This window comes from Amblyraja radiata, unplaced genomic scaffold (assembly GCF_010909765.2).
Source record: "Amblyraja radiata isolate CabotCenter1 unplaced genomic scaffold, sAmbRad1.1.pri S131, whole genome shotgun sequence".
Taxonomy (NCBI): Eukaryota; Metazoa; Chordata; class Chondrichthyes; order Rajiformes; family Rajidae; genus Amblyraja; species Amblyraja radiata.
The window spans coordinates 114,002-131,420 of NW_022630117.1; the positions used below are offsets into that span (position 1 = coordinate 114,002).

Below are 17,419 nucleotides of genomic sequence, written 5' to 3' on the forward strand. Positions count from 1 at the left end.
ACAGGTGACCATATTCCCGAATCAGAAGCCATGGATGAACAGCGAGGTCAGGCTACTGCTGAAAGCACGGGACACCGCTTTCAGGTCAGGCGATGCTCGAGCCTACAGTTCAGCCAGGGCTAACCTGAAGAGGGGCATCAAGAAGGCCAAGCACTGCCATAAGCTCAGGATTGAGGAGCACTTCAACAACAACTCCGACCCCCGACGCATGTGGCAAGGCATCCAGGCCATCACGGACTACAGACCCTCCAACACCACCCCCACATCCAGCGACGCCTCCTTCCTTGAGGAGCTTAACCACTTCTATGGCCGCTTCGACAGGGACAATCTAGAGACAGCCATCAAGGCTGTGCTACCTGCCGATCACCAACCCCTCACACTCACCCCCTACGACGTATTCGTGGCACTGAGTAGGACTAATGCACGTAAAGCTGCTGGCCCTGACGGCATCCCCGGGCGCGTGCTCAGGGCCTGTGCTGCGCAGCTGACAGACGTCTGGACTGACATCTTCAACCTGTCACTTGCCCAAGCAGTTGTCCCCACGTGCCTTAAATCCACCTCCATCGTGCCAGTGCCAAAACACTCCACTGCGGCAAGCCTCAACGACTTCCGCCCAGTTGCACTTACCCCCGTCATCACCAAGTGCTTCGAGAGGCTGGTCCTGGCACACCTCAAAAGCTGCCTACCCCCCACACTGGATCCCTATCAGTTTGCCTACCGCAAGAACAGGAGTACGGAGGATGCCATCTCAACGGCACTTCACTCCGCCCTCTCCCACCTCGACAACAGAGACACTTACGTAAGAATGCTGTTCATCGATTACAGCTCAGCATTCAACACCATTATACCATCAAAACTGATCACCAAACTCGGTAACCTGGGCATCGACCCCTCCCTCTGCAACTGGATACTGGACTTTCTAACCAACAGACCCCAGTCTGTTAGGTTAGACAAGCACACCTCTTCAACCCTCACCCTGAACACCGGCGTTCCACAGGGCTGTGTGCTGAGCCCCCTCCTCTACTCCCTCTTCACCTATGACTGCACACCTGTACATGGTACTAACACCATCATCAAGTATGCAGATGATACAACGGTGATTGGCCTCATCAGCAACAACGATGAGTCGGCCTACAGGGAGGAGGTCCAGCACTTAGCAGCATGGTGCGCTGACAACAACCTGGCCCTTAACTCCAAGAAGACCAAGGAGCTCATTGTAGACTTCAGGAAGTCCAGGGGCGGCACGCACACCCCCATCCACATTAACGGGACGGAGGTGGAACGTGTTTCTAGCTTCAGGTTCCTGGGAGTCAACATCTCCGATGACCTCTCTTGGACCCACAATACCTCAACTCTGATCAAGAAGGCTCACCAGCGTCTCTTCTTCCTGAGGAGACTGAAGAAGGTCCATCTGTCTCCTCAGATCCTGGTGAACTTCTACCGCTGCACCATCGAGAGCATCCTTACCAACTGCATCACAGTATGGTATGGCAACTGCTCTGTCTCCGACCGGAAGGCATTGCAGAGGGTGGTGAAAATTGCCCAACGCATCACCGGTTCCTCGCTCCCCTCCATTGAGTCTGTCCAAAGCAAGCGTTATCTGCGGAGGGCGCTCAGCATCGCCAAGGACTGCTCTCACCCCAACCATGGACTGTTTACCCTCCTACCATCCGGGAGGCGCTACAGGTCTCTCCGTTGCCGAACCAGCAGGTCCAGGAACAGCTTCTTCCCGGCGGCTGTCACTCTACTCAACAACGTACCTCGGTGACTGCCAGTCAGCCCCCCACCCCCCGGACACTTATTATCACTTATTATTATTTATTTAAATCATTTGCTATGTCGCTCTTCCAGGGAGATGCTAAATGCATTTCGTTGTCTCTGTACTGTACACTGACAATGACAATTAAAATTGAATCTGAATCTGAATCTGAATCTTACTTAAGAAATTAAATAATCTAATTAAATTCTGGAAAACGCTTCCGATGTCTTTAATAGGTCGAATAAATGCTATAAAAATGATCTTTTTACCACAAATCCTATATTTATTTCAATCAATTCCAATATATCTTCCAAAAAAGTTTTTCAAAAAACTAGACTCAGACATTACAAATTTTATATGGGATTACAAATCCCACAGAATACAAAGAGCACATCTTAGTAAACCAAAAGAGATGGGTGGTCTAGCGCTCCCTAACTTTATGTACTATAATTGGGCAGTAAATATTAAAAATATGATTCACCTGCTGGACAACTCTGCCCAGCAGGTGGACTGGATTGTAATGGAGAGAGAGGACTGCGCTCCGTGTAATACAGGAGCGACTCTCCTCTCACCAATGAATTTGAATAACAAAAATTATAATAAAAATCCAATGATACATAGTACAATTAGAACTTGGAAACAAATAAAACAGAACTTAAAATTAAGAAATCTATCTCTTTTAATGCCAATAGTCAATAAGCCCTCGTTTAAACCCTCAATTATAGATAAATCATTTACACAATGGGAAAGAACGGGAATCAAAACGCTCGGAGACTTGTATGAATTAGGAAAATAATTATAATTTCAACAATTACAACTGAAATATAAGTTGAAAAATAATCAATATTTCAAATATCTTCAAATCCGTGACTATCTGAAAAAATACAAAAAAGAGTATCATAACATGCCCCCAGATTTATTGGATGAAGCCATGAAGACAAAGGATGAATCAGCAAATCTAATATCATACTTATATAATACTATTTTGAATATAGAAATACCTACAACCGATGGTATTAGAAGAGACTGGGAACAAGAACTAACTATAAAAATTTCAAAAGAGAGCTGGGATAAACACTTACTATATGTGCATAAATGCTCGATCAACGTACGACATACTCTAATCCAATATAAAACATTACATAGACTATATTATTCAGAAACTAAAATAAATAAACTTTTCCCCAATGTCTCACCCATTTGCGATAAATGTCAGTCACAAGAAGCTAACATAGCGCACTCTTTTGTTTTCTGTATAAAAATTCAAAAATTCTGGAACGAAATATTTGAAATCTTCACAAAATTATTTAAAATAAAACTTGTACCAAAAGCAGAATGGATCATTTTTGGAATATCGGAAGGTAACCCCGAATTAAATGTGTTTCAAAAGAACTTACTTAATTATGGGCTAATAATGGGAAAAAAGCTTATACTCAAATTTTGGAAAAATGCTCCAATACCAACAATAAAAATGTGGATTTCAAACGTGTTCGTAACACTACACTTGGAAGAGATGAGACTCCTCCTAGCAGGCAAAGCAGACCACTTCCAAAAGACGTGGTCTGCATTTACGGAACTATTACAAGCATAAGGTGCAATAGTAAGTTAAAATATAAATGGTACCAGGATCTGGTAACGGGGGGTATAAAATATTTTTAAAATAAAAACACGGTTGGTATATCCTTTTTTGCAGAGTTTTGTGTTATAATAGAGCAATTGTTTTTCCTTTCTTCTTTTTTTCTTTTCTTTCTAGGGGCTTATTTCCTTTCTTTACTTCCTTCTCTAATTTCTTCCCTAAGGGGCTTTCTTCTCCCAACACTTTCCTGCACCCTCGCGATTCTTGCTTATTTTCCTTACTTCTTTTATTTCTATCTTTTTTAAAGCTCAAAAAACGAAGTGGTACAACAAAATGTAATAAGATTTATGTGATGTGTATTAATGTAATTTACTGTACTGCTAATAAAAATAAAATAAAAAAATTAAAATTAAAAAAAAGAATATCAGTCCAGAATCAGATTCAGTGCGCAGAAATGAGCCTTTGACCCGTATCCCTCCTGTCAATATCTCTACACTAATCCCATTTCTGAGCACTTGGTCTGGCGTCTACTATCAACTTATAGTTCGAATGGATGACAGATGGCACAATGGGCTAAGTGTTCGGCTGGCAACCTGAGGGTGGCCGGTTCGAATCCTGCTTGGAGTGTGTACTGTCGTTGTGTCCTTGGGCAAGACACTTCACCTACCTTTGCCTGGGACTAGAGACGGAAATTAGCTACTGATTGGCTACAATCTCGCATATTTACATGCAAATGTTCATTAATATGCACTGTCCCTATAAACAAATTATTATTTTTATTATGGACATCCAGGTGCTCCTACAATGTTGTGACAGAGTGCCTGCCTCCAACACCACCTCAGGCAGTGGGTCCCAGACTGCAGCCATCACTGCTGAAAGATTCTTCCTGAAAGATCATCCTCTAAATCTCATGGTCCCCACATTAAATCCATGCCCCCTGGTGTTAACCACATCTACTATGGAGAGAACTATAGCGGTGGCCTCAATAGGCCTGACTTTGGGAGAACTGGAGATGGGGACTGGACATTGTGCCTTCCCCCACAGTGGCAATCATTGTGGGGGGATGATTTTTTTTGTGTGTAAGTTAATATGTTAGTCTGTGTCCAAGATGGCTGTCGGAAGGGAGAGTGAACGCTGGCGCGCTTTAGCTGCCGCTGCTCTCTCTTCACATTGTGTTTTTGATTTTTTGTCTTTGGAGCGATTTCTGTCTTTAATTTGTGTATTGGTGATGTCCTTATTATTTATTTTACTCCGACTATATGTTTTTTCTCTCTTGTTAATCTCTGTAAGGTGTCCTTGAGACTTTGAAAGGTGCCCGCAAATAAAATTTATTATTATTATTATTATTATAACTATATTTTCCATCGACCTTACTTTTCTCATAGTATTCTGTACCTCTATTAGATCACTGCATGTCTGGCCCAGATTCAAGGACGATGACTTCAATCACTCCAGTCTCTGCTGATACTTGAAATATTCATTTCTATGCGCAGCCTTGCGAATGCAGCACCGGAGACCCGGGTTCGATCCTGACTCCGGGCGCTGTCTGTACAGAGGTTGTAAGTTCTCCCCATGGCCTGCGTGGGTTTTCTCCGGGATCTTCGGTTTCCTCCCAGACTCCAAAGACGTACATGTATGTAGATTAATTGACTTGGTAAATGTAAAATTCGGCCCTAGCAGTTCTAGGATAGTGTTAATGTGCGGGGATCGCTGGTAGGCGCGGACCCGGTGGGCAGGAAGGGCCTGTTTCCGCGCTGTATCTCTAACTAAACTTAAACAAATTGGTAACAAGGCCTCACTGTACTTGCATTCTGTGCTGCAGCTGATGTCAAGAATGCCAAATGTCGTCTTCGTGTGTGCTGCTGACTTTAGGGTTCTCAGTGTTTCTCAGTGGTCTCTAGACCGTTGCAATTCATGGTGAATATCCTGGCTTTATTTATCCCTCCTAGTTGAGGTCTGCTGTATGATTTTACCCATCTGTGTGCACAACAAAGTGTTTCACTCTACCTTGGTACTTGTGACAATAAAGTATTATGAAATATTTAGATTGAAGAGTGATCTTAGAGATGTATAAAATCATGGGACGAGGGGTAAATAAATAGGGTGTGAGCACAGGTATTTTTTCCTCAGAGAATAAGAATCTTAAGGGCTTAAGGTGAGAGGGGAACCATTTAATAGGATCCCGAGGGTTAACATCTTCACACAGTGGTAGGTATATGGAACTTCGGCCCGACTTGCCCACACGGCTAAAACACCTCCTAGCTGCACTAGTCTCACCTGCCCGCCCTTGCCACATATCCCTCTAAACCTGTTCAATCCATCAACCTGTCTAACTGTTTCTTAAGCGTTAGGATAGTTCCTGCCTCAACTACCTCCTCTGGAAGCTTGTTCCATACACCCACCACCCTTTGTGTGAAAAAGTAAACCGTCGGATTCCTGTTAAATCTTTTGCTCAAAATACATTTGGACAGAGTGGTTTAGAGAGATGAAATGTCAAGCCGTGGATTGATGGGACTAGATTTGATGGGTAATTTTAGTTAAGTTGGGTGAAATGGCTTAGCTTGTTCTATTTCTAAGATGACCATTAACTTCCACTTCCCCCAGAATGTCAGCTCAGATTGCTACCGGCTATTCCCAACCTGTGGTTTTCTCAATTTGAAATAGCTCTGCAACTGCAATTAATGTTTTTATTTTTCAGGTGGGAAATTAACTCAAGTGGTCAATATTTTCAAAAGACTCCTGTGGCCAGACACCTCATCAAAGAACGATGGTCAGAACACAGGAACAACGACAGAAAAGCAAAGTAGGATTGAAAGCAGAACTTCAATGGAATGTGAACCCGCCGAAGGGGAAAGGGAACAATGTCAGTCCCGAGAAAGAGGAATAGGAGACGTGGTTCACGCCCCTGGAACTGAATCAAGTGACGAAATCCATCATGACCGAGATTCATCAAACAAGGAATCATCGAGTCCCCTCCAAGGAGCAGGTGAGTGAAATGGGGGGGGTGGGTGGATGCTGCAGAATGGTGAAGACTAGGGACAGAGAAGAAAAAAACCCAAACAGGTTAGGGCGAGGGGAAATGGGAAGAGACTGAGAAAGAGAGGATGTTAACATCTGCAGGCAGTAGTTGAAAGGACAGAGGGAGTGATCGTAGAGGCGATGAATCATCCTCATTGAAGATTCAGATGTGAATTAATGCAGTGACTAGGGAGAGGCTTTCTGAGAAAGTGAAGAGTATAAGATGGTGCATGAAACGTGGCGACTCTTGTGTTTGGTCTCTGTGTAGTCTGCACTGTTGGAGTTATTATGGCCCAAGTTGTGCGTCAGAGTCATAGAGGCACACGGCATGGAACAAGGTTCTTCGGCCCACCTTGGACACGTCAAACAACATGGCCGATCTACTATAGTCCCACAAGCCTGCGTAAGGCCCATGTCCCTCTAAACCTAACCTATCCATGTACCGATTTTAACATAAAATCCCCGACCCCATCTGAAACCTATATCATTGTTTCTTGATTCCCCTCCTCTGGGTAAAAGACTGTGCATTTATCTATTATATATTATAGATAGTGTATCACTTCCTCTCCTGATCCTCGTGTATAGAGGATGGTCACTGAACTTGTGTTATCGTCGTGTATAGGAGGATGGTCACTGAACTTGTGTACACATGACAAAGTATCATTGAAGCCAGGGAGCATGAGGCCACAGAGAGTGGAGCGATGGTGATGGGTGGGACAGACTAGGTTGAAGGAGAGCAATTGCAATGTGTGTCCATTATCCATGAGTAAACTGGGTGGTTCATGCTTGTGGAAGATAATCCTAGGAAGATTACCTGGCATCACCCACAGTGTTGCCTCAGGTGATAAGTGCACCTGCACCTCTTCATCAGTGCATTTGTCTGCTGTATTTTTAGACAATAGACAATAGGTGCAGGAGGAGGCCATTCGGCCCTTCAGCTAGCACCGCCATTCACTGTGATCATGGCTGATCATCCCCAATCAGTACCCTGTTCCTGCCTTCTCCCCATAACCCCGGACTCCGCTATTTTTAAGAGTCCTATCTAGCTCTCTCTTGAAAGCATCCAGAGAACCGGCCTCCACCGCTCTCTGAGGCAGAGAATTCAACAGACTCACCACTCTCTGTGAGAAAAAGAGGCTGATCGGCCCCAATCAAGAACCCGTGCCTGCCTTCTCCCCACATCCCTGCCTTCTCCGCATATGTCACCTATCCATATTCTCCAGAGATGGTGGTTGACCCACTGAGTTCCTCCAGCACATTGTCTTATTCTGATATTCTGTTTTGATCATTCTAATTAGGGGCAGGAACAGTCAGGATGAGGGTTGCTGTTGTAGCTGGAGCCAAGGGGACTGATTCAGATGGTGTTTAGTTTCTCTCTTTGAATACACAGATCTAACTCTTACATACTTTGAGCTCCTGACACAGTGGAGCGACTACCAATTGTTCCAACTGACAAAATTCTATCGGGAGAGACTGAAACAAGCGATTGAAGAAGGGGTTGAAAGTCTCGGCTCCATGATGAGACGGCAGGGATGTTTCCGTGAACAAGAACTCAGGGTAAGTGGAAGGATCACGCTGACTTCTGTTTCCTGTCACAGAACTGACGGCATCGAGGGGGGAAGAGTGACCAATGTCAGTCCCACTCACCTCGCATTCCCTGGGTTGAACAGTGCAATGGAGGCACTGATCTTTGATCAGTTTGTGTCCTGTAGATCTGGTATCAGGAATACAACCTGTGACCTGGGGATTTCTGAGAAATGTCCATTCTGATCCAGCTGTTCTTCCTACACATGCATCTTAGCACAACGGTCAGGGGGCAGTCAACTTGTAAACCAGAATCTGAAACTATAATACTTCACAAGTGGCATCAGTCTCATTGGTCACATTTAGTTCAGTTCATTAAACCACAGAGGACATTGGGCATCAGCACAAGGAACTGCAGTTGCTGGTTTACAAAAACACACAATGTGCTGCACAAAATAACTCTGTTTATGCAGATGCTGTCTGACCTGCTGAATTATTAGATATTGAACTGTTCGCTTATCATTCAATTGACAAATAAAATAAACAAAAGTACATTTGCTAAAATCTACAATATAAACAAACATAGAAACATAGAAAATAGGTGCAGGAGTAGGCCATTCGGCCCTTCGAGCCTGCACCGCCATTCAATATGATCATGGCTGATCATCCAACTCGGTGTCCTGTACCTGCCTTCTCTCCATACCCCCTGATCCCTTTAGCAACAAGAGCCACATCTAACTCCCTCTTAAATATAGCCAATAAACTGGCCTCAACTACTTTCTGTGGCAGATAATTCCGCAGATTCACCACTCTCTGTGTGAAAACGACTTCCCCCTTATCCTTAAACTGTGACCCCTTGTTCTGGACGAGTCTATCCAGTCTTTCTTCATATGAAAGTCCTGCCATCCCAGTAATCAGTCTGGTGAACCTTCTCTGCACTCCCTCTATGGCAAGAATGTCTTTCCTCAGATTAGGAGACCAAAACTGTACGCAATACTCCAGGTGTGGTCTCACCAACTGCAGTAGAACCTCCCTGCTCCTATACTCAAATCCTTTTGCTATGAATGCTAACATACCATTCGCTTTCTTCACTGCCTGCTGCACCTGCATGCCAACTTTCAATGACTGGTGTACCATGACACCCATCTCCCCTTTTCCTAATCGGCCACCATTCAGATAATAGTCTACTTTCCTGTTCTTGCTACCAAAGTGGAAACCTCACAATTATCCACATTATACTGCATCTGCCATGCATTTGCCCACTCACCCAACCTATCCAAGTCACTTTGCAGCCTCCTAGCATCCTCCTCACAGCTAACACTGCCCCCAGCTTCGTGTCATCCGCAAACTTGGAGATGTTACATTCAATTCCCTCGTCCAAATCATTAATATATATTGTAAATAGCTGGGGTCCCAGCACTGAGCCTTGCGGTACCCCACTAGTCACTGCCTGCCATTCTGAAAAGGACTCGTTTACTCCTACTCTTTGCTTCCTGTCTGCCAGCCAGTTCTCTATCCACATCAATACTGAACCCCCAATTAGATTAGATTAGATCCTTTATTTGCCATTCAAACCTTTCGGTCTGAACGAAATGTCGTTGCCTGCAGCCATACATATAATAATAAACAACAAAAGACACAATAAACTCAAAGTAAAATCCACCACAGTGAGTTCACCAGGCATCTCCTCACTGTGATGGAGGCAAAAGTCTTAAAGTTACTGTCTCTTTCCTCCTCATTCTCCCTCTGCGCTGAGGCGATATGTTGTTACCCCACCGGGCGATGGTCAGTCCCGCGGCTCAACCGAGCTCCGCGAACGGGCCGGTTCAAGCTCCGCGGCTCGGGGTGGTCGAACCTGCCTCCCTCCAGTCCAGCGGACGTAGCTGTTGCCGTTTCGGCAGAGCGGCCATTCGATTAGTTGGCCTGTAGGCGACACAGCCTTTCGGTTAGGTGGCGTTACGGCAGAGCGGCCATTCGGTTAGTTGCTCAAAACTTCCAGAATATCCCATCACTGAACAGCATTGTCTCAGTCACTTCTCCATATATTCATTGTTGTTTTTCACAGAGTGTCGCTGAGCTGGTGGCAAAGGGAAACCGCAGAGACAGTTCCATACTCTTCCTCAGTCTGGTGATGGAGAAGGGTAACCATGCCCGGCGGGTGATGTGGGAATCCTTTGTGAAAATGCAGAACGAATTGCCGAAGCTGAACAAAATACTGAAAGAAATCCAGGAGCTCGGTACGGTAAATCAACACACTGAATTGAATATCACATTGAAACACTGGAGTTAACAATGTTATTCGTCTGGTTTAATGAATGCTCGTTGATTTGAACAGGTCCTGATCCCGAAGAATACATGAACATCATCGGAGGTTTAACTGAATTACCCTCTCATATGGAAGGTGAGTGTTGAAATGTACAGTTCACACCAATTACGTTAGAATTGATGTAACACTGAAACTGTATGTGCAGAGCTTTGCAGAATTGGAAATCGGAAGATCATAGGTTGAATTATTGGGACAGACATGGGAATTCACTATGGATTGCTCCTTCGTCAGTTTTAATCTCGTTAATTAATTAATTATAATTCTGGTTTAATTTAGCTTTGTTTAGTGTATTGTCACTTGAACCGAAGTACAGCAAGAAGCTTTAGTTGCATTGTGCCCAGTCAGCAGAAAGACAATACGTGATTATAATCGAGCCATTTACACTGTAAATATACATGATAAGGGAATAATGTTTAGTGCCAGGTAAAACGAGGATAACCAAAGAGGCAGATAGTTGTTCACAGATCAATTGATCTCTGACGTACACTAGAACCATTACACTGCATTATTTCAGCTTCTCCAGGCGTTAATTGTACAAGGCTTTGCAGTGTATCAGACCTGTGAAATCCAGTACTCTCCCGGGGAGACTGTGTATGCAGTAATGCCTCACACACACCTGGCAGAGTCCTGACACACTGTGTAATCCCACACACTCCTGGATAGAGTCCTGACACACTGTGTAACCCCACACACTCCTGGATGGGTCCCTGACACCCTGTGTAACCCCACACACTCCTGGATGGGCCCTGACACACTGTGTATCCCCACACACTCCTGGATAGAGTCCCTGACACACTGTGTAACCCCACACACTCCTGGATAGAGTCCCTGACACACTGTGTAACCCCACACACTCCTGGATATAGTCCCTGACACACTGTGTAACCCCACACACTCCTGGATAGAGTCCTGACACACTGTGTAACCCCACACACTCCTGGATAGAGTCCTGACACACTGTAACCCCACACACTCCTGGATGGGTGCCTGACACACTGTGTAACCCCACACACTCCTGGATAGAGTCCTGACACACTGTGTAACCCACTCACTCCTGGATGGTCCCTGACACACTGTGTAACCCCACACACTCCTGGATAGAGTCCCTGGCACACTGTGTAACCCCACACACCTGGCAGAGTCCTGACACACTGTGTAACCCCACCCACTCCTGGATAGAGTCCTGGCACACTGTGTAACCCCACACACACCTGGCAGAGTCCTGACACATTGTGTATCCCCACACACTCCTGGATGGGTCCCTGACACACTGTGTAACCCTACACACTCCTGGATGGGTCCCTGACACACTCCTGGATGGGCCCTGACACACTGTAACCCCACACACTCCTGGATGGTCCCTGACACACTGTGTATCCCCACACACTCCTGGATGGTCCCTGACACACTGTGTATCCCCACACACTCCTGGATGGGCCCTGACACACTGTGTAACCCCACACACTCCTGGATGGGCCCTGACACACTGTGTAACCCCACACTCCTGGATGGTCCCTGACACACTGTGTAACCCCACACACTCCTGGATGGGTACTGACACAATGTGTAACCCCACACACTCCTGGATAGAGTCCCTGACACACTGTGTAACCCCACACACTCCTGGTTTAGAGTCCCTGACACACTGTGTAACCCCACACACTCCTGGATAGAGTCCCTGACACACTGTGTAACCCCACACACTCCTGGATGGGTACTGACACACTGTGTAACCCCACACACTCCTGGATGGGTACTGACACACTGTGTAACCCACACACTCCTGGTTGGGTCTTGACATACTGAAAATATGTAGATTCTTAGAACATTCCTGAAAGTCCACAATGTCTATGGTCTTGAATCACGAGGTTCCCTCCGCCAGAGTGAACATAAACCTGAATGAATGTGATCTGTCTCTCACTCCCCTGCTCCTGGACAGCGTTTCCCTGGACTTCACTGTCTACCCGACAATCCTCCCCACTCAACTGATGATCCCCCTCCCCCTCTCCCTCCCTCTCCCTCCCTCTCCCTCTCTCTCCCTCTCCATCTCTCTCCCTCTCTCCCCCTCCCTCCCTCCCTCCATCTCCCTCTCTCTCTCTCCTTCTCTCTCTCTCTCTCTCCCTCTCTCTCTCTCCCCTCCCTCTCTCTCCCCTCCCTCTCTCCCTCTCTCTCTCTCCCTCTCCCTCACTCCCCCTCCCTCTCTCCCCCTCCCTCTCTCCCCCTCCCTCTCTCCCCCTCCCTCTCTCCCCCTCCCCCCTCCCCCTCCCCCCTCTCTCTATCTCTCTTTCTCTATCTCTCTCCCAGCAGGTTTACCTCACTCCACTGAAATCCGTCAATTCAGTTGAAGGGCATTGAACTCATTCTTGTAATCATGATTGTTGGGTTTGAGTTGAGCCATCTAACATTGTGTCCATTATCTGCCTGTTCCCGTGCAAGATGTTCAACGGAAACACAAGGAGACTCTGCGAGCACAGACTGAAACACTGAGTGTGAACACTATCCTGATGAACGAGAAGGTTAAGAATTTCCTGCTGCTTGATCGATACGCTGAGCTCACAATCATCTCCACTGTTCGAGATCGGACACTGGTGGAACATGAGCTGCTGGCAAGAGGTCGGGACCATGAGGAATGGCAAGAGAAACATCTCCGGGGAGAACTGGAAAAAATCAGGACTGATCAATTGTTCCACAGTAGCTTTTCCCGGAGTAAATCCCGACGTGGGAGTTCAGCATCAGTAGCCGGAGTCGCGGGGAGTTCAGCATCAGTGTCCGGAGTCGCGGGGATCGGAAAAACAACAATGGTGCAGAAGTTTGTTAATGACTGGGCCACAGGGAAAATATACCAACAATTCCACTTTGTCTTCAGTTTCAAATTCCGGGATTTGAACATGATTAAACACAGAATAAACCTGAGGGAACTGATTCGGGATCAGTATCCTTACTTTGGGAATATGCTGCGGGAGGTCTGGATGAACCCAGAGGGATTGCTGTTTATATTCGATGGTCTGGATGAATTCAAGGGCAGAATCGATTTTGCTGACAGTCGGAGAGACACAGAACCTAAGCACCAGTGTCCAGATCCCGAATCCCAGTGTGAAGTGTCTGACATTGTGTACAGTTTAATCCAGCACAAGCTGCTCCCAGGGTGTTCAGTGCTAGTGACCACCCGCCCCACTGCGTTACATTTACTGGAAAAGGCAGAGATCAGTGTCTGGGCTGAAATCCAGGGATTTGTTGGTGAGGAACGGAAGGAATATTTCACCAGGTATTTTGAAGATCAGTCGGTGGCAGCAGCTGTTTTCAAACATGTGAAGGAGAACGAGATCCTGTACACCATGAGCTACAACCCCTCCTACTGCTGGATCCTTGTCCTGACACTGGGCCCCTTCTTCAGACAAACACACCGGGACCCGCAGCGAGTTCCCAAGACCATCACACAACTATATTGCTACTTTATTTACAACATCCTGAAAAACCACGGCCGTGAGATTAAGAACCTCCGTGAGGTGTTACTGAGGGTTGGTCAGATGGCCTTCACTGGAGTGGCTGAGAAGAACATTGTGTTCACAGATGAAGATTTGATCACATACAATCTGCAGCCTTCCCAGTTCCTGTCCGGATTCCTGATGGAACTTATGGAGAGGGAGAATTCAGCCCGGAGCGTGGTGTACACCTTCCCGCACCTCACCATCCAAGAGTTTGTAGCCGCACTCGCACAATTCCTGACTGTAGATGGCGGGGATATCACGACACTCCTCATTGAAGCCCATGGCATGACAGACGGGCGATTTGAAGTATTTCTCCGTTTTGTCGCTGGTCTCTCCTCCCCGCAGACAGCTTGGATCCTGGACGAGTTTCTGGGTAAATTCCCTCATCAAACAATCTGCCGAGTGAGTGACTGGGTGAAGGAGGAGGTTAAACGCCGGGCTAGAAACGCAGAGAGTGAAGCTGGTAAACAGAGGCACCTGAACACGATGCACTACCTGTTTGAGTCACAGAATCCTGCACTGGCTCAGCAGACACTGGGATCTGTGGAAACACTTTCATTCAGTGGACTGGGACTGACCCCGATTGACTGTGTGGTCCTGTCTCATGCCATCAGGCTATGTGATACAATCAAATACCTCGATCTGGGGAGCTGCCGCATTCAGTGTGAAGGTCTCCAGCGGCTGGGACCGGTTCTGCACAAGTGTCAGGACTTGAGGTAACTGTCCGTTTGATGCTAACACTGAACTGTAAAATTGTTCCACTATTTTGTTATTCCGTCCGTCCAACATCCCTTCTATGGGGCCGAGCGGCTGTCACTGTGCACGGGGTGGTTGGGCTCCCCCGGGTCACGGTGATCGACCCCTTCCCCCGGGACACGCCTGTTGCCTGCCCTGCCCTGCCCTGCCGCCGTTCACTGCACGGGGAATGAGAAGAAATCTTGTCCCGGTTGTCGGGGAATGAGAATAAATGGCGAAAGTCACCAAACACCCACATCCACACAGATTTATTCAATAATTTGCTGAGGTGTTTCCAGAAATATCCCTTTGGGAGACGTTGTCTATCTCAGCCTCACCGGGCGGGGTTTGTATCCGTTTGTTTCTTACTCTGTCTGTTTGTGTTTAGACTGGGAGGCAACAACCTGGGAGATTCCGGAGTGAAACTGGTGTCTGAAGCTCTGAGGAACCCGGACTGTAAAATACAGACACTGTGGTAAGTCCCAGACTATGAGAGATTGTGTTTACACTCACTGGGTGTCTGACACTGAACATTAATATGATCAGTAATTGTGTCACTGATAAACACTGGGGATTTGCACCGTCTCCTGTCTCTCTGTGTCCCTCACCCTCACTCTCTCTCATCTCCAGGCTGGAATATGTCGGTCTCACAGATTCTGGAGCCGAGGATCTCGCCTCCGCCCTCAGTACAAACCATATGGTGACGGTGCTGTGGCTGAGTGAAAATAAACTGGGAGATTCCGGAGTGAAACTGGTGTCTGCGGCTCTGAGGAACCCGGACTGTAAAATACAAAGACTGGGGTAAGTCCCAGACTGCGAGAGATTGTGTTTACACTCACTTGGTGTCTGACACAGAACATTAATATGATTTGCGCCATCTCCTGTCTCTCTGTGTCCCTCACCCTCACTCTCTCTCATCTCCAGGCTGGGCAGTGTCGGTCTCACAGATTCTGGAGCCGAGGATCTCGTCTACGCTCTCAGTACAAACACCTCACTGACGGAGCTGAACCTGACAAGCAACTCCCTCACAGACCGATGTGTCCCCGCTCTCCGCGACCTCATACCGACCCTCCCGAGACTGATGTGGATCAGGTGAGTGTTTGTGTTAATGGTTAATGTGATCAAATATCAGGGGATCCATCCATCCATCCGCGGGCTTCTTTCTCCTGTGGATTTGTTCTGTAAGTGTTGTTGAAATATTAACCCCAGTCCCTGTTATTAACACTGTTGTTTCATCTGTTTATTTCCTCTTTATTCCTCCACATGTTTCAGGCTGCTGGGGAATAAGTTTGGTCCAACCGGGAAGAAGGATCTGAGGTCGCTGCAGGAAACCAGACCCGGACTGAGAGTGATCGTGTGAACATCTCGTGGTGTAAACGTCACCGCCCTGGGGACTGGAATATTGTTGGCCGGTTCCCCGCACTCCCTCCCCTTTAAACGGCCGCTCCTCCCTCCCCCCCCCTTTAAACCCCGACGCTTACCGGGCGGTGACGTCAGAGGCGGCCCTGCCCGCTGTCACGTGACCCGGGTACTCAGCGCTGCTGATGCTGATGATGATGCCAGATATCCGGTGTTGCCTGCCTGCCATCCAAACATAGAAAATAGGTGCAGCAGTAGGCCATTCGGCCCTTCGAGCCTGCACCGCCATTCAATATGATCATGGCTGATCATCCAACTCAGTATCCTATACGTGCTTTCTCTCCATACCCCCTGATCCCTTTAGCCACAAGGGCCACATCTAACTCCCTCTTAAATATAGCCAATGAACTGTGTGGCCTCAACTACCTTCTGTGGCAGAGATTTCCACAGATTCACCACTCTCTGTGTGAAAAATATTTTCCTCATCTCGGTCCTAAAGGATTTCCCCCTTATCTTTAAACTGTGACCCCTTGTTCTGGACTTCCCCAACATCGGGAACAATCTTCCTGCATCTAGCCTGTCCAACCCCTTAAGATTCTATAAGATCCCCCCTCAATCTTCTAAATTCTAGGGAGTACAAGCCGAGTCTATCCAGTCTTTCTTCATATGAAAGTCCTGACATCCCAGAAATCAGTCTGGTGAACCTTCTCTGTACTCCCTCTATGGCAATAATGTCTTTCCTCAGATTAGGAGAGCAAAACTGTACGCAATACTCTAGGTGTGGGCTCATCAAGACCCTGTACAACTGAAGTAGAACCTCCCTGCTCCTATACTGAAATCCTCTATGGCAAGAATGTCTTTCCTCAGATTAGGAGACCAAAACTGTACGCAATACTCCAGGTTTGGTCTCACCAAGATCCTGTACAACTGCAGTAGAACCTCCCTGCTCCTATACTCAAATCCTCTATGGCAAGAATGTCTTTCCTCAGATTAGGAGAACAAAACTGTACCCAATACTCCAGGTGTGGTCTCACCAAGACCCTGTACAACTGCAGTAGAACCTCCCTGCTCCTATACTCAAATCCTTTTGCTATGAACATCTATCTGTTAGTTTAGTTGTTACCTTCTCCGAGTTAACAATGATCTATCCTACATATTATGTTTATTGGTCATTTGAGTAGCTGCTAGTTACTGGAACACCATGCAGATGAATTGTGTGAGTGAGTGGACTTTAATAAACATGTATTGTACCTTGACGTGTATATGACTCGACTCATTACAACGAGGACAGCACAAGAATGGACCCTTCAGCCCGCAATATTTGTGAATGAAAACATTTGAGTATCGGCTGAAGTTACCCACTCATCCATTCCTCTCCCTACTTTATACTCTTGCTCACTGAAATATCTCTCGTATGCTAGAACGAAGACGACATTCTCCACCGCCTCTTGAGTCGCCGCTTCCAGCCTCTTGCGGTAATGATTTGTCAAATCCAGCAGCTGCGAATCATCACACCTTTCCAGGAGCTCCGTCATCGAAGACATTGGAGGAGCTGTGATGAATCAAAATAATGGAATTGTCTGTTTTCCTCCACCGATAGCTGTCACCACCTCACTCTGCTAAACGGCAGACCA

At 46.7% G+C, this 17,419-nt stretch overlaps 1 protein-coding gene across 1 annotated transcript in view; it reads left to right on the forward strand.

Moving 5' to 3' along the window:
• Positions 1-17,419, forward strand: part of LOC116969229 (NACHT, LRR and PYD domains-containing protein 3-like) — a 256,184-nt gene that overhangs the window by 108,578 nt on the left and 130,187 nt on the right. Inside the window, exons 2-10 of the mRNA XM_033016127.1 lie at positions 6,034-6,321; positions 7,744-7,910; positions 9,943-10,114; positions 10,213-10,278; positions 12,640-13,595; positions 14,079-14,407; positions 14,815-14,901; positions 15,057-15,227; positions 15,351-15,518. Coding sequence (XP_032872018.1) covers positions 6,034-6,321; positions 7,744-7,910; positions 9,943-10,114; positions 10,213-10,278; positions 12,640-13,595; positions 14,079-14,407; positions 14,815-14,901; positions 15,057-15,227; positions 15,351-15,518 — 2,404 coding nt within the window. The remainder of the gene's footprint in view (positions 1-6,033; positions 6,322-7,743; positions 7,911-9,942; positions 10,115-10,212; positions 10,279-12,639; positions 13,596-14,078; positions 14,408-14,814; positions 14,902-15,056; positions 15,228-15,350; positions 15,519-17,419) is intronic.